This window comes from Magallana gigas, chromosome 7 (genome assembly GCF_963853765.1).
Source record: "Magallana gigas chromosome 7, xbMagGiga1.1, whole genome shotgun sequence".
In the NCBI taxonomy this organism is placed as follows: Eukaryota; Metazoa; Mollusca; class Bivalvia; order Ostreida; family Ostreidae; genus Magallana; species Magallana gigas.
The window spans coordinates 32,824,966-32,848,986 of NC_088859.1; the positions used below are offsets into that span (position 1 = coordinate 32,824,966).

General features: G+C 33.5%; 3 protein-coding genes across 7 annotated transcripts in view; 1 reads left to right on the top strand and 2 right to left on the bottom strand.

The window, feature by feature from the left end:
• Positions 1-6,836: 6,836 nt before the first annotated feature.
• Positions 6,837-9,545, bottom strand: LOC105317369 (UPAR/Ly6 domain-containing protein crok). The gene is made up of 3 exons (XM_011414001.4): positions 9,387-9,545; positions 7,980-8,111; positions 6,837-7,772 (listed from the first exon to the last, which is right to left on the bottom strand). The coding sequence occupies exons 1-3, from the start codon at positions 9,445-9,447 to the stop codon at positions 7,531-7,533; spliced, it is 435 nt and encodes a 144-aa protein (XP_011412303.1). The 5' UTR covers positions 9,448-9,545; the 3' UTR covers positions 6,837-7,530.
• A 2,039-nt stretch (positions 9,546-11,584) lies between these two features.
• LOC105317368 (uncharacterized) lies at positions 11,585-14,985 on the top strand. The gene is made up of 4 exons (XM_011414000.4): positions 11,585-11,740; positions 12,386-12,547; positions 12,939-12,989; positions 13,457-14,985. The coding sequence occupies exons 1-4, from the start codon at positions 11,614-11,616 to the stop codon at positions 13,615-13,617; spliced, it is 501 nt and encodes a 166-aa protein (XP_011412302.3). The 5' UTR covers positions 11,585-11,613; the 3' UTR covers positions 13,618-14,985.
• Positions 14,986-15,376: 391 nt separating this feature from the next.
• LOC105317365 (dynein axonemal heavy chain 3) overlaps positions 15,377-24,021 on the bottom strand; it is a 34,440-nt gene continuing 25,795 nt past the window's right edge. For 2 of the 5 annotated variants that reach the window (XM_034457907.2, XM_066065756.1), the window contains 16 exons: positions 23,772-23,932; positions 22,171-22,194; positions 21,623-21,780; positions 21,099-21,466; positions 20,889-21,005; positions 20,507-20,597; positions 20,267-20,373; positions 19,919-20,062; positions 18,698-18,861; positions 18,315-18,468; positions 18,037-18,165; positions 17,654-17,919; positions 17,435-17,523; positions 17,212-17,333; positions 16,910-16,999; positions 15,377-16,621 (listed from right to left, as the gene is read on the bottom strand). In XM_034457907.2, the coding sequence (XP_034313798.2) occupies positions 16,415-16,621; positions 16,910-16,999; positions 17,212-17,333; positions 17,435-17,523; positions 17,654-17,919; positions 18,037-18,165; positions 18,315-18,468; positions 18,698-18,861; positions 19,919-20,062; positions 20,267-20,373; positions 20,507-20,597; positions 20,889-21,005; positions 21,099-21,466; positions 21,623-21,780; positions 22,171-22,194; positions 23,772-23,932 (2,391 nt within the window). In that variant the 3' untranslated portion in view covers positions 15,377-16,414. Of the gene's footprint in view, positions 16,622-16,909; positions 17,000-17,211; positions 17,334-17,434; positions 17,524-17,653; positions 17,920-18,036; positions 18,166-18,314; positions 18,469-18,697; positions 18,862-19,918; positions 20,063-20,266; positions 20,374-20,506; positions 20,598-20,888; positions 21,006-21,098; positions 21,467-21,622; positions 21,781-22,170; positions 22,195-23,248; positions 23,267-23,771; positions 23,933-24,021 lie in introns of all 5 variants that reach the window. The other 3 variants (XM_034457909.2, XM_066065758.1, XM_066065757.1) reach the window with 2 other exon arrangements.

Here is a 24,021-nt window from a genome sequence, read left to right on the forward strand (position 1 = left end):
CAGTAGAAGGAAGCTTTATAAAGGATGTTGATTTGATTGGTTTGAAGGTATGACCAAGAGTCGATCTTTTTATATATTTCGCTGAACATATCATAGCGATACGAGTTCATAATATATTCATTCGCTCTCGACTTTAAGAGACTACACAGAAGAGCGAAACGGATCGAATAAATATCGATATCGTTAGCTTTTAGATCTATCCCCACAAGTAATGACGATGTCTCCACATAATATCAAATTGTCACAAACTGCATGCTTATAACTTTGAATGTTGACATTAAAACGGTGCGTTCTTCGTTCAGTACAGGTTTAATACATGTATGATCAATAGGAATGCTACTTGGTAAAAGGGAACTTCACAATTTTATGAAATAATCTTCTTTATATTCCCATGTCGAAAATAGTCGAGTGTTATTAATTATTCAAGTGCCGATTACATATCAGCTTTCAATCTATAATGTATATAATCGAATAGGTCGACAATGGATTACTTGAATATTATAGAGAAAAAAATCAGCAATAAATTACGAAAGATACAGTGGCATCGGAATCAAATTAAAAGTGGGGGGAAGGGGTGGGGCTAGACTTATCAGAAATCTTGACAAGCAAAAAAAAATATTATGGTTATCTCTATCTTTGAAAAAAAAAAGTGCGGAACGGGGGAGGGGCTAAGCCCCCCCCCCCCTTCCCACTCCCGGTTACGATGCCTAAACATCGCAGAGAGTCCAGATATTAGACCAACAGAACAGACGGAAGTCTAACATCCAATTAAATATCCAGTCTGGCAACTTTTTTTTTTTTAAATTGGACGTTTCACCCAGTCATATTATAAAACAGTAAATTGATTGAATTCAATCAAAATATATCAGGATTGTAACAGTAAAGTGTAGAATCATCCGTATTATAAATTGCTGTAATGTTAAACTTTTACAAAAATTTTAGGTAAATTAAATTGAAGCATTTCATACACATCATTCTGAAGGATACTAGTATGTAGGCAACTTCACATTGCATCGTAAGCGTCACTCAAGAGTAATTACGTAAACGTTAAGAATTCGAAATCTTCTATAATTTCAATTAAGGGAGATTATACTTTTTTTAACGGGCATCTGACTTCTGTTTGTAATCGAAAATTTGATCCCCAGGGTCATATCTTTTTCTGACAGCGTTGCAGAGTAAAATAATCGAAATCGAACACGACCATATTGCTCGTCTGCACTGGTATACGACCGTCGTTGTCGCCTCTGGAAAGAACTGGAGCTTTAGGGATGCTGCAGACAGATTTTGCAAGATATGACGTATGTGGCAACGCACTTTGAAAAAAGTTTTCAAAGTGCTTTATATTTTGGAAAAAATCAAAGCACTTTGAAATATTTTTTCAAAGTGCGTTAAATTTTGGACCAAGCTAACCCACTTTGAAAAAAAATTTTCAAAATGCGTTATGAAGGTACATCAACATTTTTTAGTATCGACACTCTTAACGCACTTTGATAAAATATCTTTATACATATGATATTCAGCAACTTTGGGTAAACATTTAAGAACTGCAAAAGAAATACGCGGTACATGCGGTGTTATTGAAAAAACGAGCTGGCCGAACACTAATTTCTCCATTGGTATGTTAAAGAATCTGTGTTTCAATAGTAACCCTCTTTTCGTATTCTAATCAAATAAATCACTTCAATAGAAGGATATTAAAATCAACGAACATTAAATTATTATAAAGAAGATGGGTGGATAAAGCCTGTAAAGCGTATACGTATCAAAACTTGCAAATACTGTCATTTTTTAGAACTTCAAGGCATTTTCTGTTATAGAGTGGGTCTGTGCTCCATATTTTTCTCATAGTCTAAATAAGGTCTATTGGAAAACAAACCGATTTCAATCAACAAAAACGTGGAGAGATGACCCACTAAACGGTAAAAATATCATTTTGTATCCCAACAGTTGAACGTTTTGAAAAAATAATACAAGTCCGTTAGTTCGTGGCCAAAGTCAGGCACGTAGCATCGGGGGGGGGGGGGGGGGCGGAGGGGGGGCCTGGCCCCCCACTTTTTCTCGCAGCAACCAATTTTTTAAAATTTACATATAAGAAATGGAATTATCATGGAGTTGCCCCCCCCCCCACTTTTTTGGGAGTATGTAAAAAATTGATATGAAAAAAAGGAAATGAGGAGCGAAATTGAAGTTATATAGTACGCCAGCCCCCCCCCCCCCCCCCCCCCCCCCCATGGATTAGGTTTTTGAAAATTTTTGGAAACTTAAAATTTGCCTTTTTTTTTTTTTTTTTTAAATTTTGCTTGTCAAGTTTTTTGGATGAGTCTGCCCCCCCCCCCCCACTTTCAAAAACGATGCTACGTGCCTGAAAGTCACACATAATATTTAAACAGCCCACATAAGCTACCCTTAAATATCTAGAGTTTTTATGTTATGGGTTCGATACCACCAAAATTTCAGACAATTTTTTTTTCTTATCTTTTGTTAAATATATTCAAAACTGACTATAGTTAGAAATCGTGCTTTTGCAACCCTGTATTATGATATATTTGAATAGATTTAAGTGGGGAAAAATGAATTAAAAATTGTATTTCACTACTAAACCGACTGGGCATTTGCGCAATCTTATTCCCCCATCTTAATTTTCTTGCACTGATCTTCTAAAAGATCATATTGCTTTAGATAAACATAACTATGGTATCCTTTATCACATCATATTTGCAATAAGCCAGTTGAAATATATTATACATTGATCTCCATTATTCATATATATAATATATATCATATTCGTTCGGGCATAGCCCAATATACTAGATATGAGGTAAATTGGCTGCAAACTTAAAAAAGGAAAAATGAATGCAGTTGCTAAAGGATGAAGTTTATGTCATATTGGATAATTCAAACCTCCCGAATATTTTCTTCTGTGTATATTTTTGTCTTATGAGAAAAGAAAAAATCTCATCTATTATAGAAACTGTTTATCAAGTTAGCTGTCTGAGAATGTAACGAGTTCTTTTTTTTAAATATACATGTATCACATTAAGCTAAACAAGGTTAAAACAATCATTTATTGTATATAAAACTAGCAACTATTTTCACTAAACCATGAAAAAAAAATTTCAAAGTGCATTAGTATCGACGATATCAACGCACTTTGAAAAAAATATTTTTTTTTCAAAGTGCGTTGACTTGGTCCCAAAATTAACGCACTTTGGAAAAAAATTTTAAAGTGCGTTGTAACAGACGTAGCTAGAACGTTTGGAGTAGTTTAATTATAGCACAGTATCAAAGTTAATGTCAAAATGTAGGAAGACAATTTCTGTGACTGACATGACGTCCAGAAATAATAAATCCTTAACCTGATGTATAAGAACAAATATAAAATATCACCAGCTAGGAATCTCAGGACTGAACTAGAAATTCTGAAGTACTTGTCTCAGACCAATCAATTAATAAGGAACCAGTAAACAACGTTCTAAGCGTCCAGTAGTGAGGATACCTTTCACCCAACGTCACCGACGTCTCCATATTGTTAGGCGCAGACGACATTTCAAACGGAGTCATGATCTATGGACTCATGGCTGCTTCTCTGGAGAAGGCAGATTTAATCTTTGCTTTAATGATGTGTGTACATGTACCGACTTCCTGGAGAATTTTTTTTTGACGCTAATACTCTCTGAGGGAATTTGCCCTCTTTGGTGTGTGCCAGTATGTCTGCTTTTGATGGCAATTTACCATTTTATTGTCCCCCGCGGCAACGCGGAGCGGGGACATAGAAATGCCGGGCGTCCGTCCGTGTGTCCGTGGGTCCGTGTGTCCGGGCGATTCTTTTTGTTGGAGTTATGGGACTTTGACCACAATAATGACTCCGTTTCATCCAAAAATTGACCTTGTAAGCGCTCTCATGCCTACAAATTTTGACGGATTTTCATTAAATTTATACCAAATATTTATACCACTATTACCTTGGACAACTTTGAAAATCAGCATTGGTCGATTCTTTTTGTTGGAGTTATGGGACTTTGACCACAATAATGACTCCGTTTTATCCAAAAATTGACCTTGTAAGCGCTCTCATGCCTACAAATTTTGACGGATTTTCATTAAATTTATACCAAATGTATGGTGGCATATCTCTGCCCCTTGTGTGCAAGTTATTTTTCTATCAAATATGTCGACATGCAAGATAAATATGTTGACATGCAAGATAATTATGTCAACATGCAACATAACTATGTTGACATGCAAGAAAATTGCAATCAGATAGGAATTATACGAAATCTCAAAAAATCTCAAGTATCGCCGACCTGTGACATCCAAGATTCTAGATGCTACTTTTTTTTATGTCGACATGCAACTTATTTATGTTAACATGCAAGATAAATATGCTGATATGCAACTTATTTATGTCAACATGCAACTTATTTATGTCGACATGCAACTTATTTATGTCAACATGCAACTTACGTATGTTGACATGCGAGATAAATATGTTGACATGCAACTTAGTTATGTTTACATGCGAGATAAATATGTTGACATGCAACTTATAAGTTGTATGTCAACATAACTAAGTTGCATGTCGACATAAATATGTTGCATGTCAACAAATGTATCTTGCATGTTAACATAACTAAGTTGCATGTCGACATAATTAAGTTGCATATCGACATAAAGAAGTTGCATGTTAACATAAATAAGTTGCATGTTGACATCAATAGGTAGCGTACTAGCATCTTGGATGTCACATGTTGGCGGTATTTGATATTTTTAAAACATCTTATTTGATTGCTGTTTTCTTGCATGTAAACATAGTTATGTTGCATGTTGACATAACTATCTTGCATGTCAACATCTTTATCTTGCATGTCGACATAATTAATAGAAAAATAACTTGCACAGAAGGGGCAGAAATATGCCACCATAGAAATGTTTATACCACCAATACCTTGGTCAAGTTCGAAAATCAGCATTGGTCGATACTTTTTGTTGGAGTTATGGGACTTTGACCACAATAATGACTCCGTTTTATCCTAATATTGACCTTGTAAGCGCTCTCATGCCTACAAATTTCGACGGATTTTCATTAAATTTATACCAAATGTTTATACCACTAATACTTTGGTCAAGTTCGAAAATCAGCATTGGTCGATACTTTTTGTTGGAGTTATGGGACTTTGACCACAATAATGACTCCGTTTTATCCAAAAATTGACCTTGTAAGCGCTCTCATGCCTACAAATTTTGACGGATTTTCATTAAATTTATACCAAATGTTTATACCACTAATACTTTGGTCAAGTTCCTAAATCAGCCTTGGTCGATAGACTCGATACTAGTATACTGCTTGACCGGCGGGGGACCCAGGAATTCTATTCTTGTTTAAATTAAGATCATCCTTTTCTTTGAAGACCCGGAGGCAACGTCATTTTTTTAGGTCAATGAGTTTTTTATTAATAAATTTAAGGTCAATCGCTGACGAATACTGAATGATTTTATTTAGCGGCACATCACAAAAAAGGAATGGCCCATGTTAAAAAAAAACCCAACAAATTTCGTAGTATAGCATCCGAAACGCTAACTTAGTACTTGCAACTTTTCCTGTGGGTGAAAGTATGGCTATAATAGTTTTCCCAGAAGGTAGATTTTCCCCTACCAGTTTTTGATATAGATTTTATAAAACAATTAATTGAAAGTAGTTTTACAATAATGTGACGAACCAATTCAGAATTTCAAAGTTACTGTGCTTGAAGACAACCATCTTCTTTTGGTAAAGTAACTGTTAAATTGGCAGATCTCCAAAGGAAGCTACTATTTAGCAATTTTCAGAGGAGGATGAAGAAAGCTAGTATACCGCATCAGCGCTCTAGATAACGGACAGGTACTCGAGCAGGTTGACTACTTTTAATATATAAACTAGCAAGTCAACCCCCTCCCCTTTATATTTTCAATGTACAGTTAGCTGGTACAACAACAAACAATTGTTTTATCAAGTAAACTCAATGGAAGGTAATCAATGTAAGTTGTTAGTATACCATCCTGTCAGAGGGATTAACAACAGTCTCCTTGTTAATTGTTTATCACAAAATGTTATGCACAAGGTTCTCATTGGTTGGAGGCCAATAACGCTTCTTCAATTAAAATTCCTCAATATTGAATTTTGCGTTAGATAATTGCAGTCTTATTTTAACCTGTCCTCTTCATTAATATCAATGTTTTTTTTCAAGACATCTGAACCTTTCGTCTGTACACTGTACTTCGGGGTCAAATAGGAAATAAATATCTACCAAGTTATCATTGCTTCGTGTACATGTAAATAAATACAAGCAAGACAAAATTAAAAATTTATTAAGAAATCTGACTAAATGTACATGTCTGAGTTTGTGTTCAACAAAATATCAGTGCCAGTCATTAAACAAATAGAAACTATGGCAACACGATGTTAAAAGTTAAGCTATAGTATCAAAAGAATACAATGAATTTGGCTGCAATGGTTGTGCATTATGTTTTATCACAACACTGTTTAACACAACCTGTAAAATAAATGGAATGTGTACACTGAAAATAAAAATATACATTTCATTGTTATTTTGGGTAATAATAAAGAGTTGCCTTAAAAATAAAAGAATCTTATTTAAATAATTTGTGAATAATTCAATGCATGACCCAGATATGGCTAAATACAATGATTCTCTCACATATCACATCTTCTCCCATTCACATATTGTGTACTGTGTGTTTTGCAACTGTTGGACAAAAACTGGCTAAGGGAACTAACTCCTCACTGCACCATCAAATTCTCTTTAAGAGTCAAGACATCCAAATTAAAAACAAATTTCTTTCAAAAATCTACTAAAATAATTCAGGATAATAGCTATAAGTACATGCAATGAAAAGTGAATCTCACAGAAAATTTGGATTGCAGACATCTAGAAAAAATTCTTAACATTTTCAGTGAGTATTTACACTTGCAAGTAGCTATTAACATGAATTATCAGTCTATATCTACAACATGATGAACATGCTTTCTAATAAAGTCTATTACAAATATTAGAGAAAAAACATTGCACAAATTTATTTTGAAAAGTGAAGTCTAAAAACTAACATCATACAAGAATTTGTGTGAAGTCAGAGGATGTAAAAAACACATTTTTTTCAGTTTTGCTTTCATTTTGTGGATTCCAATCCTGTTTCTTAATCATCATACACAATTTCTTAAGCCCAACTTTTTAAGGGTTCTTAATTCTAACTTTCAAGAAAATAAAAATACAGAATGTAATAGTGATGTATATGATAAACAAATGAGATTCCTGCACATGACAATTGGAATGTCAAAAATTTTACCTATTTAGTTGAGGTTCTAATAAACATATACTGGTATAGATCACATATTTAAAATCTATTAAAATCAAATTTCCAACACAAGTTTGCATAGTCCAAAAAATTAATCTGGTTAAGACCTTTTATCGTTATTACATCAAGGTATTTTTAACATTTAATTTCTCATTAAGACCTAAACTTTTAAAGACAATTTCATAAGAGATTAGACAGTTGAGATTTGACAGCAGCTAAGACTGGGAGCAGGAGCATTACGAGTGGCAGCTGAACGTTTGAGGCGCTGTTACATCCGTGCTGGTTTCCACAGTGGCAGTATTTCATTTTGATGCGGTATGTTCCGGTTCTCTCCTTGCAGACACGTCCCTCATCCTCACCGATCTCTCCTGATGGAGCACACTGACGGATGTAGCGAACATTCCACTCATCCTGGTAGTAAACTGCAAATAAGACCAATATCACCATTCAGACACCAAAATAAAAACCCACATAATAAATCTGATTAGTGATTCAAGTTTAATACTGTATGTTTACCATGAAATAAACCATTCAAAAAAAACAAACTTAAAAGAATATGCAAACAATGTTAATCTCTCAGATTGCATTCAAAATTTTAAAGCAGATAATGTGACAATATGATAACTAACCTTCCTGGACAATTTTCCTACACATGGTGACATTTGGTCCACAGTCTACCAGAGCATGTGAGTGGTTGTTAAAGTAATCAGAGCAATCCTGTTGGAAGTAGGAATTACACTGATAACACTGGATGGCATTTCCTGAAATGAAAAAAATTGGGAACAATTATCTCCTATTCATTTGGATACAGAGATTAATTCAATGGTTTATTTATCAAAAATTGGTGTAAATAAAGCTTGACAATATCAGCGCCATTTCAATTTATCATACTTTGTTATACTGAATAAATAATTCAATTTCGTTTTTTTTTTGGTAATTTCTAAGCTAACATAAAAAATGTTTGAGGCGTAAGCACAATTTGACATTGACAGATGCAAATTAGAGGTACAAAGTTAATTAGATCTGCCATGCTTGAGAAACCTTCTATTTAGCTTAAAAGTGTATTCATCTGTGATTGTTTTTAGTTTTACGAAAAAAAACCATACAATTGGTAAAACTGAATTCAGCTTATGATTAATGAATAAATATTTGAATGGCTTAATTCAATAGTTGATTGATTTTTCAATTTCAAATTTTATGAATAGTTTAATTCATTTATGTTTTTAATAAACAAAAAAAATGTTTTTCTGTCTGAATGGTTCGACTAGAGGGTCAAAACACGCATGCAATTAATTTTCAAATTCATGTTAGTAACTTTTGGCTGACAGTGTACATAGTTTTAGGGCATCTGACCATAAATCTTGACATGGACTTAACAACTCCCTCAGGTAAAGACTCTACAGGTGAGTTATTTTTAGATGTGGCAACTATCATGCACCTCTTAAAAGACAAAATAGGACATTTAGATGTCATATAAAGAATATCAAAGAAGATGAAAATAAAGAATTTCTTTAAACTTTCATTAAGAAGTGATTGTTAACTCACTAATTCCGTACTTTTAAAATAAAAACTTTGAGCACACTATCCTCATTTATAGAACCCACCAAATTAAAAATCAATAAAACAATAACCTTTAAACATATCTATAAAAGAGGCATCATTAAATGTTTATTTAAATGTTTTAAAACATCCAACTATGATCTATTCCACACACAACAGAAATGGAGCGGAAAAAAGCCGACCTTCATTCTGAAGGTCATTTGACCTACATTGTAAAGCACAGGTGATCAACCTGAATTTTCAAAATACTGGGGTATTTTCATGAAATAATAAAATAAGAAATATTCATGTATGACAAATCACGATGAGGAACAATTAGAAGCGGTATGTTTGTAAAATAACTACCAAATTCCCTTGTTTACAAAGCTTAGCATTTTCAGGTGTTTCTCAACTTCGGTAATGTAACAACATCTATTCGATATTATCACCCTTAAATTCGCATAAACAACTACGAAAAGTAATTACATTTAACTTACCAAATTCAAAACATAAAAATGCTGCAAAAGCAACTCCCAAAATGGCAATTAATTTGTACATCTTTGGAACTGAGATCCTGTGTAGGTCGTCCAGAAAAGTTCACAAGCCGAAATGGGAGAGATGAGCGCATGCGTCGTGTGACGTCACACGCTTTATAAATTTCGATCCCGAGTCAAATATTGCGAAATGTTACCGAATATTACGTCCTGTCATAGTCTGCTCTGTAAACACAGTCTCTTGCTTTTTTATCTGGCGTTATGTAATCAATTGTTGCTCAACTGAATAAAGACATACCAAGAGGCTAAACCACCTGAATGTTTGTGAATGTCTCGGACTCTGCCTGGGACATTTTTTTCATTATCAGTAAATAATGATCAGTAACGTTAACATTATATTACAGATCTGAAGGTGTTGATACGTCTCAAAAAGATGATAATTTTCATTAATTTTGAATTTATTGGCACATGTTCGTCATTGAGTAATGAGTTCATTTACGACCGCAAAATTTTATTATTTCCTTGAGCTTTTGGTACAATTACCACAATAGATTGCTCTTTATCTGTAGCAAACTCATCATCTGTGTGTGTTTTTTTTTAATTTGATAGTAATAAAACGGGAATTTGACTCGCGATCAATGTATGATCAAATAAAAAGTATTATTTAATCGTTAAACAATTGAACATGCACTTTAAAGAGGAAAACTTACTGTAGAACTTCTTGGTCGAGTGCATGCATATTGATAAATATGAGCCTTTTGAAGCTGTTTGCAAAGTAAACACAAGACAAGAAATGCATGTAACATGAACAACCATGTAACATGAAAAAATCTTTATCCATTTTTTCAGCTTAGAGAATGATAAAAAAGTTTTACAAGTAAATTTAAATTTAAGTTTATTGAAGATTATAAATCTTCATGTAGGAATTAAATCATATTTTTTTACGCAATGCAAGTTTTGATCAACATCGATGCGTACGTACCCAAAATCACAATTGTAATATGATTATTGTATATGCCTGTCAATATGTCCATGATATTGTAAGTACTCTTATTTCCGTTTGTTTTGAACTCCAAATTATTAATCAACATATCATGCTCCGTTCTGCATATTCATATATTTATAGTGTATAAAACTGAAATCAGACTCCCTTAGATATATACTTTTATATACAATTATACATGTATATACTGGTATCTAATTCATCGCCTTTCTTGGTGTACGAAGGATATATTGTGGATTAATCTTGAATTGGGGAAAATACTGCATGCATGGTGGGTCTCGTGCGCGGATCTAGAGGGACCATTGAATTAGTTCTTATTATATAGAAAATTTACCTGTATATCCATAGTTGCGGGAAAATAAAATAATTGGAGTCTGAAATTTTGAATATTATGTAGGAATTAAGGGTCAGGATGGACCTCAGCAAAAAACCCTGGATCTGTGAATGTATGCTGGCTTCTATTATAAATTACATGTATAATTCATAATATTTAATCAAGCAATGAATATTCGTAGCTGGCCCGGTAAATGTTAGATACATTATATACAGGCCCTGAAAATATAAAAGTATTGTCTTACAGAATAATTACCGCACTTTAAAATGTCTTTCTTTTAAAGAAAAATGATTCAATATCTAAGACTGACATAAAAGCTTTTTACTTGACATACATATACTATAATAGTCATTTTCATTTATTTCAATTACAATAATCCTAATATATTTTAATGCATCGGGGGGGGGGGGGGGGGGGGGAGGGGGAGGGGGGGGGCTTCCCTCTCTTTTTTTCGCAGTCAACTATTTTATTAAATTTAGATATTAAAAAATGAACGTGGAGTTGTCCCCCCCCCCCCCCGGATTACTATTTTTAGATTTTCTTTTTTTCCTTGTTTGGTGAGAATTTTTGGATGAGTGTACGTGCCCCCCCCCCACCCCCACCCCCACCCCCCCTACACACACACACACACACTTTCCAAAAACGATGCTACGTACATGTATATGTGCCTGTAACTGCAATATTTGTTCTGTCTTTTAGATTAATCATAGCTGCAATACATAACAATACAAAGGCACACAGTATTCATGGTATTTGTCTTATGATATTGTACATATGATAATATATTTTGATTCCTCTGTACAGTACGTTACACTTACAGACATCAAAATACACGTACATATCTCTGTAAATTTTCTTGATCCGCGCCCATCATTTTCCAGGTGAAACAGGTAATGTTTGAATTTCTACTAGAGCGCCACCTGCATGTCAACAATTTACAAAGGAAGAGCGCCATGTTGGTCGTTCACCAGGCAGTCGCCTGGATAGCTTTACTTGGCATTATTCTGTACCCGAAAACAGGTTATTATATTTATTGGTATTACCAATCGTAATATTTGAACGTCATTTAATTTCATGTAAATCGTAACAATTCAAGGTAATTATAAGTGAAATGTAAGCTGATTGTCTCACCTGTTCAGGTGTGTCATGGTTTGAGTATGTTTACAAAACTCTCTTCCGGTATTAGGATTTAAAACGAAACGTTGTAAGTTTTAACGAATCTGAATCGTGATATATATAATTAATATTGAGTTTATTCGATCAAGATATCACTTACACATTTCTTTGATAAAAATGATTTCATTTTCAGCAATTCTGTGTAATTTCAGTTTTGATTATCAGGTATCATTCAGTGGTAAAATTTCTAAATTTCTAATCAACATCAAATCAAAGATTTCTTTTAAATCCTTTAAATGCTCTGGCATACACATTTTGAATTTAATAAGTTCGAATAATTTAGGGGGTTGAGGTTCAGATTTGGGACCCCCCCCCCCCCCCCCCCCCCCCGATCCATGCATGCTTTCAACAAATGATTAATACTTCTAAAGATTAACACCCTTTTCCAAATGAAGAAGTGCAAAATATCCAATTCTCATAGGCTATGAAGATATAGGTGGTAGTTGTAATGATTACAAAGTTAAGGACCTAAAATTATTTTATTTTCAGCCCAAGCAATTCAATGTTATCAGTGTGACAGCAATGAAGATTTGTCCTGTCCGTCCTATGAGTCCTTTGATAAAGAGGTCAATGCCCCTGTTAACTGTAACAGCTTTGAGGCCAACACTCCTGGCCAGTTTTGTATGAAGATCACTCAGGAGAGTCCAGGATGTAAGCATCAATCGTTACCACAGAGGTCTAAGGGAAAAATAACACCAAAGAAGTGAAATGTTTAATATATTAATCATAAACCATAAGAATTTTAGTGATCATTCAATGCTTTTGTACATGTACATGTCAAAATTTAATATAACGACAAATTCAAGTTATAATGGTAGAAATCAATGAACAGTAAAACCTTTTTATTCATATTCCTTTAATTGTAATTTGTAAATTTGGTTTTTTTATAACAACTTGTAGATTAATTACAAATCTATTATAATTATATGTTGCATGTACTTTGCGGTTTATGTATACCACATGATTTAAGAAAACAATTTGCGTGTTATATGAAATGATATTATCAGTGCCAATTATTTTTAAAACTGTGCAATTTTTGCAGGGAGAGGATGGAAAAAAATCACAAGGAGATGTGGATCAAGAACAGATCAAGGTATGGTGTCAAAAGTACAAACTACAGTGTACTATGAAGGAATACATTGGCCTTCATTATATTTATGTACTGCACTCTCTCCTACTTATGTATTTTTGATTCCAAATCATCTGAGCCTTGTTAGGGGAAAAAAACACAACACAAAGGAGACTCTTTTGATAACATGTTTAAACCATTTTTTATTCACAATCTTATTCAGTGGGCTTTTGAGACACAATAATTCCTATTTATTAACAATTAAAAAAAATATTTATCATATTTATCAAGCAATATGATTTGGAAAAAGAGTGCATGTGAGTTTATTCATGATTTTTTAAATTTATAGGTTTTTACAATATTCTCATATCTACCAATTCCTGGAATAATATATTAAAATTCTATGCATGTACAAATGCATCATTAGTTTTCATGTTAATATTAACAATTAAAAAAAACCCAACTTATCAAACCCATTATTCACTTTTCAGGTGTTGCTTGGGGTTGCCGTTGGTCCTGGGATACAGTAGGCGTGTTTAAGGAGATCTGTTACTGCGAAACAAACAACTGTAACGGAGCATCCGGTATCAAGATGTCATTCGCCTCTGTTGCCATAGTGTTCATGGGATTCCTTCTGCGCAGATTTTTATAACCATGATCCGTAACCCATGTAGAGATAATCCTTTAAGTCCAAGACTATATATTCCTCATTCATTCGTTAATTTTGATCTTTACTTTTTTTTAGTGCTGTTGATGATTTAAATTGATATTGATAAGTGAAAGTAAAAGGAATAATTTGTTTTATTTAGTGAAAAAATTCCATATAAAGGATATGTGAATCGAAAACATCTCCATCACTTTTTGCTATGCAATTTGTAATATTGGTTTCTTAATTTAGAAATATAGTTAGATCCCAAAATTGTTTACTGTAATGTGACCTCATTTAATTAAAATCATATCTTAAGATCATGGTCTAAGGGATAAATTATTTGTGTCTTGATCGGCATCTAATGGATAACCATACAAATTGAAAAAATCCCATGGACTTGTAATCGTATTTAGCCATGGGCCATAATCCCGAAACAAATATGTGATACCAAAATAATCAATAAACAAGAGAGCATGTATTGCAGCAGCAAGTGGTCTAGTGCAACTTGAACTGATGTAAACTTGTAAAGTGTGAACGCAAATGGGTATCTGGTAAGCAGAGTGCTTCCTTTTTTGGAGTGTGATTTTTTAATGGAAGTGTGATAAGAGAGAGAGAGAGAGAGAGGATTAAACAATGAGAATGAGAGAGTGTGATGCTTAAACTTGTACCTGGGGTAGCATGTTGCCCTTACACCATATCAAAACATATCAGATGTAAATATTCTTTGTGATGTATATATTTTATATAGTTGAGCAAGTTGAAGTGCCATTATATGAATGCTGTGAATATAAGGAGTATATATGTATAGCTTTGGTTCCAATTTTGTATGGCAATTATTTTTAAATTGAAAAGGATTTCAACAAATATTTCATTGGGGGTTTTTTTTAATGAAAGATCAATTGCAAAACAAAAATGGATATCAAAAGTCAAGGAGTGAATGTTCATATTGTACGTACTTATATATCATGTGTATATATATCTTGATTATTCATCATTTCAAATCCTGTAGATAATGAGAATATTTTTTGATACATACTTATTAACATTCCATTTGTACATGAATTTTTATAGCAAAGATGTAGATATCCGCAATGTAAAATTGCATATAATTGTCCATAACTGAATATTGTAGATTCATACATAAGTACTATATATGTATGTTTTATTAATATTTATCAATTTAACTTCGGGATTTAGTTCTGTATCTTTAGATCATTAAAAAAAATTCAATAGAGATGAGAAAAATTGTATGACTTTCTTGTATTTTAAATCTGATTCTAACATGATTGAAAACCATTTGTTGCATGTACTAACCATTTTATTACCAAGATTGTAAACATAGAATGATTTAATAAATACAAAAATCAAGTCGCTTTTAATTTTCTTTGTTTCTAGCGTTAGAAGCATTGTGGTACACCAGGACATTAAACAATAATTATTCAGACTGTCAATGTGGTGCTCTCCTGTACATAACCTATCAAGAGAAACTTAACAAATATTAGTTGCATTTTATTTGTCACTGAACTTTAATCTTTGGAACTTTGAGGTCTAAATGCCATATTCCTTGAAAAACTCAAAAGTTCATAGTAAGAAGATAGCTCATTTGAGAAAAAAGTACCCAATCTTTGAGCTAAAGGAGACATGCATTAACACTCAAGATTGCAAAAAAAAATATACTGGAGAAAGGAATGGTGTATGTTCAAACATATATATACATGTAGTACATTTTGCATGCACAGTTCATATAAACCAATAAGAAATATTAAATTTGTGTATGTTTTATTCACAGCCAACAGTATCAAACAACAAGACTATGGACAGATAGGCAAAGATGATTCAACAGCAGTCATCAAGAATTACATTGTAGAATAAAACAGTAGTAGGAAGACTGCATTAATAAGTCAGAAATTGCATATGATCATTTCATCAAATGAAATAGAAAGTTCCAGTGTTTGTATACATTATTTACTTTAGCAGTGAATAAATGTTTTTGGGGTTAACAGCAAAACACACAATTCTAATAATCAATGAAGATGACGAGTTTTAAAATATATATATATATTTCTTGTAAATAATTTTAGAATAAAACAATATAGGAAAATAGAATTTAATAGACAAAAAAAATTGAGACATGAATAGACCCTCATAGTTTGTTTGATACAGGGACGGAATGTTTCCTACATCATAAAAAAAGTAAATAACAAAAAAAATTAGTATATGTTACAGTAATATTGGAATATCACAGACTGACTGATTTCAGCACAAAACAGCTGTAGGGATTACAAATATAGGGCTCTCCTAATGTATACACACACAACATAAATCCCTGCTTAAATCAATAGGCAAATGGAGGGATGCTTTCATGGACGGTATATAATCACAGTTCATAAGTTTTCAACAAGGCACAGCTACAGTATAATCAATTCAAAAGACAAACACAGTCATGTGGAATAAATTAAGTTATAACTATGGATAGTTATAAATCACTAGATGACTCATTTAGATCAGCAGCATCAATAGATAAGTATATCTATTCCAAGTGTATTCAACTTGGTTCAAAAACATGTTATTGTAAATGCACTAATAATTAAAAATATATCTGTTGGATTCAGAGAAAAAAATCATAGATTGGCACAACAACACAACATGAATTCATTTAACAATTTTGTGAAAAGTCTGTATTAAAAACTGACAAAATTTCCATGTGCACATATTAAAAAAAATCCATAATAACAAGCAATACATGTATTTACACTTAATACTTTAAAGAGTTTTTGTAGCAACATCCATGTATCACTGCCTAATCATCCAACTGACACAGACTTGCCACACCCCGATTGATCCAGTGATTCTCCGATTTGTCCGTGGGGATTTCTATAAATAGCACAAAGTTTGTGGAGTGACCAGTGGTGGAGAGCACCCCCCTCCTGGCACTGGTCTTGTAGACCGGGCAGCGGTAAGTCTTCTTTACAGCAAAGTCCTCTACTCTGTTGGGCTGCAACCAGATCTACATAGTGGTCAAGGTACCGTAAAAGTTATATTTATATATAAGATATTTAATATGTGTACCTGGAACTTTAAATTTTATATCAAATAATACTTTGACCACTTTAACAAATACATGTATTATATATTGTATTGTCACTGATGTCTATGAAGTTATGAAAAGTTTAAATCTCCCCTGAATAAAACCCCCCCAGGTCTTATGAAAAATACACAATACACTACAAGAAAACGTTACTGCCTCCCAAAGCCAAGCAATTTTAATGATGCAAAAATGTATTGAAAAGGATACACAAGGCATTTGGTCAAAGAGGATTTTGGGGAGGGATTCTCCCATCAGCATGGTGTCTCTATCCCAGCGGGCTCCCTCAATGTACAGGCCCTGGGAAAAGCAAGGTCAACATCACATCAAATTGTCACAATGTCATATTTATATATATATATAATATAGCAAGATTATACACCAACTCCAGACTGTGTTTACATATTTGCAAATACATGTATATATTTTCTTTTTTATTGTAAAATCTATAAGTGTAAAAAAAAGATTTATAAATTGAATTAATTCATTTCAGAACGTAGAAATCTACTCACATATACATAAGCACCATCCTCAGGTTTGTTTTCCATGAGTTTCTCTTCCTTTAGCACTTCAAATTCAAACCCGACTGTATCAATGGGAATTGTGTACTTTCTGGCATAGTTCTGAGACACACCTGTTAGATAAAAAATACCCAAACAAATAGTACTTGATACAACAGAATAAACAATGTTGCAGCATATATAGAATGTAAGATACTGGTAACTATTGACCAACCTGTCAGGAAAGACTGAGTGAAATAGAATCCTGAGAGCCAGAAAGTGGGAGGGGCACCATTGTCAATCCAGTCCGCAAAGAACTTCAGCCTAAAAAGAGTGAAATACATCTAATTACTTTGGTAGTTATAAATGAGTATGTATCTTTTATGTTTAGGCCCCAACAAACTTATAATCAATAAATGCAGCTTGGGCACAGAGTTTTAAAACACAAGTTTACCTGGCTAGGAGATCGTTGATGTAGCTTCCCAAGGGCTTCAGGGAGGGGTAGGACTTGGCGGCCCAGACCGAGGGGACTTTCCCGATGAGCATGCTTTGGAACACTTCTTCAAGGTCAGCAGACATGACCACCAGTCCTTTGATGGCTTTCTGGAGGTTGATTAGGGACGCGCGGACCACGGAGGTCAGACGATTAAATCGGATAAGTTCTTGTCTCAACACAGTGTTCATGGACTCATTGTACAACACAGGGTACTTTTTCATCACCTGCAGTTTGCAAAAAAATATTTTGAAACAAAATGTATGTTAGCCTTCTGAACTGCTGTACATCAAATGCATTACATTTATCAAATAGCAGTAGTGGCAGAAGAAATGTGTACGTACAAATTCCAAATTGTAGTCCTTTGGCAATTTTCCAAGGATATCTGCAGCCAGATCCTGGATGACATCGGCTGTGGATTTGCCTCCCTTACTGGCTTGGCGAGGAAGGGTCAACAAAATGTTGTCAAACAACTAAAATTATGAAGAAAAAAATCTTTTAAAACTTGCATTGATGAAAGACATTTAAAAAATACATTTACTAAATGTACGGTATATGTTTTTCAAGGTTTTTTTATTATTTTTTTAGATCAGCTTCCACTAATTTCAAACACGGTTTTTACCAGCTGAGTTTCCTGGTTGTCCTTTGTGATATCAGCATTCTCGTGGAGACCAAAGACCTCCGGGAGGGGATTAATAGGAAGGGTCCTGATGTAATCAATGTAACTCTGGTGGGGACCTTCTTCTGGGGCATAGTACAAACCGCTGGGGGAGAACCTGAAAATGAAGACCAAAACCAACATTACCCAGTACTTAAGAATATGAATACAAGAATTGCAAGAAGTACAGATAGATTAATATCAGTGAATAAATGTCTTGACTCTGCTTACATGAACTAAATTCCAATTAAATATTTTTCAAGTGCAATCAAAGGTAAATTAGTACAATGTACAAAAATTGACTCCAATTCAAATAGAATGTAATGCATTTGAAAATGTGTGTTTACTTGTAGTCCGGGTTGGTGATGATTTTTTCTGTGTAGAAAATGGAGAGTATGGAGAGAAGCAGACGGCGATCCTTGTCGTCTGTCACTCGGCCGCCATAGTTACACTCTCCTGTCAGGTAGGTGAGAGCAGGGAGGGGAAGCTCATCGTAGTCATTCAGGAACATCTACATATTGTGAAAGGGTCCAATTTTATTAATCAGTTTATAAAAAAAAATAAAACTATGATACATGATATTTTGTCATAAAATATTAAAAGAACTGGGAATGATACCAAATGGGAGTCCAAATATATTCATTTATATCATAAAGAGAAAACTATGAAATTATTTTTTTTTTTAAACTAACATAGGATTATATACCAAAAGTTTTTATAATTTTTTAATCGTTATCTCCATATTAGAAGATTTCTGAATTATAATGCTGCTTTAAGCAAAATATCATTCACAGCCAAAGGCCATTTCTGAACATGAAGAATAAATTTCCTGATTGCGTACACAATGACAAGAAAATTGCAAACATTATCGTCTGGTTAGGGTCTAGCTTTTACAGTAAAACTGAAATATTAATCACCTGAGGGCTTTACTAAACATCTCGAAACAATTTGACATTGTCCCAAATTGCTCCAGGCTAATGTTCTAGAGCTACTATGTGCTACTTAGATTCTGTACTGACTGCACTTGTCATAGAAAGAGAAAATTTGAAATGCAAATTGCGAATATGAAGATGTAATATTTAAATCTTAAACATATGATTAATCCATTCAGAAAGGTGAACTGCTTTAAAGAGAACACCACTTTTTCAGTATATGCATATAATATTACTGCCAGTGTGCTAATAAAATGTACGTTGTACTCAAAAGATATGGAGATTTCAACTTAATTTTTTTTTCAAAACAGACCTTTTACAATTAGCATTTTCAAAGAAAGGCTTAAGGTGACACTTAATACAGATATAAAGCAATATTTAGAGCACTGTTGTCTTGTTTGAGAGAACTGAGTGTGGTAGAAGTAACCAGTTTAAACAAAACTCAATCTTACTCGTAAAATTACGGTTATAAATGATAGTGGGTTATTTAAACATGTCATCTTTACGACCTAACTCTATCAGACATGTCTAGCTGTCATGTCTAGTGTTATTGAAATGACCTATAGCTCAAGAAAGATAACTCTGGACTCGTCACCTACAGAGTTGTTCTAAAGTACTCTACCACAGTTGACTTACCAACATCTGACGCAAGCTGATACGCAGATCAGATTCATTGAACTCATACGGGATATTCCATCCAAGAGGTCCAAACTTCCTTCTCTCCTGCACCAAGGCATGGAAAAAGCAGAGACCAAACAGCATCTTGTGGAACTTCTGGGGCTGAAAAGAGAATGAAATTGAAAAATAAAAAAAGAATAAAATAAATTTCAGTGGTAAATATCTTTGTTTATCTTCACCTTTCCCACAAAAATTCTAAATTATCTTCAGCGATAACTGATTTATTGAAGACAAGCTGTCTGATTTTTAAATTTTGAGTCCTGCTGATTAATTCTTAATGAAAATTTGGTAGATTTTGCAGTTAACCTTGTTGCATCCTCCAAAGAAGCTGGGGTCCGAGATAGGATCATTGAGGTAAGATCTCAGCAGGTTGGCCCTCAGTCCCTTGGGCGGTTCATTGGTCATCTTCACTCCTAAAAAACGAAATATATTTTTTTCAAAACACTGAATACATGTATTTGTAACAAAATGGATTATAGAAATAATAAGTGCATGTATAGAAAATAAAAGGAAAGATATCTGAAAGTAAGAGCAAACAGGTTTTACCATTCTGAAGGATGGACACAGGGAATTGGTCACTGGGGTAACTTGTCAGCCATAATCGGAATCTTTCATGTGTCGCCTCTGGTACAATGACCTGTAAAAAAGTTTTGTAAATTGAAATAAAAGGCCAAAGCTTCAATATTCAAATGTATAAAAATGATAAAATCTTTATCAAAATAACGTTTTGTGATGCTATGAATACCAAAATTTATTAAGAACTTCTGATCAAGTTTCATTATTGACTTTAAAAATAATCCAAATCAATTTGAGTTACCGTTACATGCCATGAAGGAACAATGGTCTACCTTAAAATCATTTGACTAATGTACAACCATTACAAGTTATAATGGTTACCAAAACTTTTTCCTTTAATAAAATTACTAACCTCTTCACATATTTTCTCTAGTTTGGGCATCCAACTTGTTGCTAAGTGACAGTTCTGCAATACTACCCAGGTTCCATCTACAATGGCTTTTTCAATCATCTTTGCAGCAATTGGACCCTAAAACCCAAAGAAATAGATTAATTTGCATAAACATACATGTAAAAAGTTCACATGCAGTGTATTGGCATTGACCTTTGAACTCTCACTGACCTGTCCTTGACCTAGTGAAATAGACTGGATGGTGTTGTCTGCTCTAGACAACCCTTGGTCTTCACCAAACTTCAACAGAGCAGCCATGGGATCAGCACCAGGTGACAACACAAAGATAAGTGGGGCACAGCAGTTGGAATCAGCAAATGACCCTGGGAGGTCAAAGGTTGGGGGTTCAATGTAGGACTGTCCCAAATTGTCCACAATGAAGTCCTGGACAGCAGGCACCACCTTGTCTGGTCGGAACACTCTGAGGACCACCATTTTATCCAGTCCCACCAGGACATCATAGGGGGAGGGTAGTTTGTGTTCCTGTGGGGTGAGGGAATCATACATCTTCTTCCACTCATTGATATTGTCCCTGACATCTGTAATCAACAACAGAATGTACATATGTTGCAGGAAACTAATAAACCTTTTTCAAAAAATTTAAATATCACCAACAGGTTTGTGAAAATCAAAAACAAAAACAACCAAAATCAAAATCTCAGTATACATGTAATTTGATCAGAAGGAATACATACGCTCCCACAGCCCTTTCAGGTTTGGTAGATTAGAAGCTCTGACAATTTCTCCCCAGGATTTCTCCGTCAGCCATTCTGGTGCAGGGTTGGGGTTGGGGTTTTCTAAGGCCACCCCTCCTGTCAGTAAAAATCGCCAGACATCCTCATCCACTCGAAGCCTACAAAAAGTCAGTGTTTATAAAAACTACTGCTAATTTAGGAACTTATTCATGATACATATTGTCTTATAAAGATCTTGGTACAAGTATTACATAATTTTTTTAAAAGTTTTGAATGAGAAAATGTTTGGATAGGTCAAAAGCCCTGTAAACATGAAACAACACAAAATTAAATGAATATATAAACAAATTTCAACAATCAGATACAGGAAATATGTTTTCTTTTTAAAGGTTTTTTTAAATTAAAGTTTATGATCTTTTAATACTGCATGGTGTAAATAGCAAAGATAAATTTAACATATATCCTGTATCTGCCATTAAACAAACATAAAATTAACCTTAAAACTAAAATGTATGAACTTAAAATGATGAGATTTGAAATGGACTTACATTGACCCCATTGGGTTGAACACCCTATGACAAGATGGAAAGAAAGACAGACAGGTGAGTAGAGTTCAAGGAGAAAGAATAGAAAAGAATAGTGAGAAAATTAGAAACAAATGAAACATACATGACATTTTCACTGAAATAATCTTTTTTAAACTACATGTATTTTGGATGAATTCAGCTATGTATTGTACAAAAAAAAAAGGTAAGGTATTCTAACTGATAAACATGCTTAGAGAAAATTTGTAGCTATAAATGGACTATTAATCATTATTTTGAGTTAAAAACTTCTGTTCAACATTTCCAGGTAGGATTAAAGAAAGATTTATCCACTAACATTTTCTGTATAAAAACCACAACCATGTTTATATCATAAAAGTCTAACTAATGTCTGAATTAAAATGGCTGGGAAAAAAAATATAGTTATGATATTAAATGATTAGGTTAATTGAGGACATCATTGAAAGTTCTGCTGCATTTTGTGTTCCTGTACATGCATCAACATTACTGCTGTATTCTTCTAATTTGATTTAATATATGTGTAATTGATTGAGCATGATTAATTGTTGCTTTGGTGTTTTACATCATTGCAAGCTTATTTTAACACATATTGTGGCAATCAAGCATAATTATGCGTTTTCTATTCTCTCAAGCCTGTAATTCTAGGATATCAATGAATGCAAGCAGGCTTATTATGATAGCTAGCCATGATTATAGAATATATATTCTGGATTATGAACAATCTCATTGGTCACTGATGATTTAAACCATGTCGCTAAATGTTCAAGTGATATGATGGCATAGCATTAACTTAGAAGCAAGTCCTGCACTGAAAAATATTAATATATACTTGGCAATAAATTCATTCCTAAGATACTAAATGATGTTCAACATGTGTAAATCATGCTCTGGTCTACTGTCTAGATATCAGCTGTTTCCATGCAACATTGATGGTTCTGAATAGACCCTCTATTCTATGGTGCGAGGCTGTTGGCAGCCCGTGACCCCTCCCCCCTTCCCCGCCATGTGAGCTCTTGGTTACATAGTACTCTCTACGCTTGTAGACTATTCTACAACTTACCGCTTGTCCTTAAGACATCTAATGACGCAATAATTCAAAAATAGGTCATTAATACGTATACATTTACATGTATACCTACTCTACGCATACAAAAAATACAGGCAAACCAGGAAAAGCTTGATTACGTCTTACAAAACAGTGATTATAACATTAAATATTCATGGCAATCATGAAAATGCATAAATATGATAAAGAGGTACATGTTCAAAAAGCAAATACCAGTAAAACAGGCGGGGTGCTTAAAAGGCGCATTCCATGAAATAATCAGGAAGCATAATATATTGAAATCAAATAAAATAATTACTACATGTATAAATAATAAATTGTATATAAGCTAAAACCAATAACAAAATTTTTTGATAATGTTTGCCATATATTCACATCATTCACAAATGAAAATGAAAAGCGTTATTCACTTAAGATACAAACTTCATATTCAAACATAACTATTTAAAGATGTGTGTTGCATGGGTCGGGGGATACAAGACATGTGTTCAATAAGAATCAGTAATTTTATACTCACTGTCCTTTCATGATGCCAATACACAGCACAAATGAGAAGAGGAGTTTATCCTTCTCAAACAGAGAGCGACACACGTTCCTATAGATGCTGTTGGTAAAGTCGTCGTTTAGGTTGAAGATTCTCTCCTCCAAATCATCAGATGGAGCACTGTTTTGAATTGACTGAAAGAAAATAAATTTAAAAAAAATCATTATAAATGATCTATAAGCAAGAATATACATTTATAAATATTACCCTAAATCTTTATTGA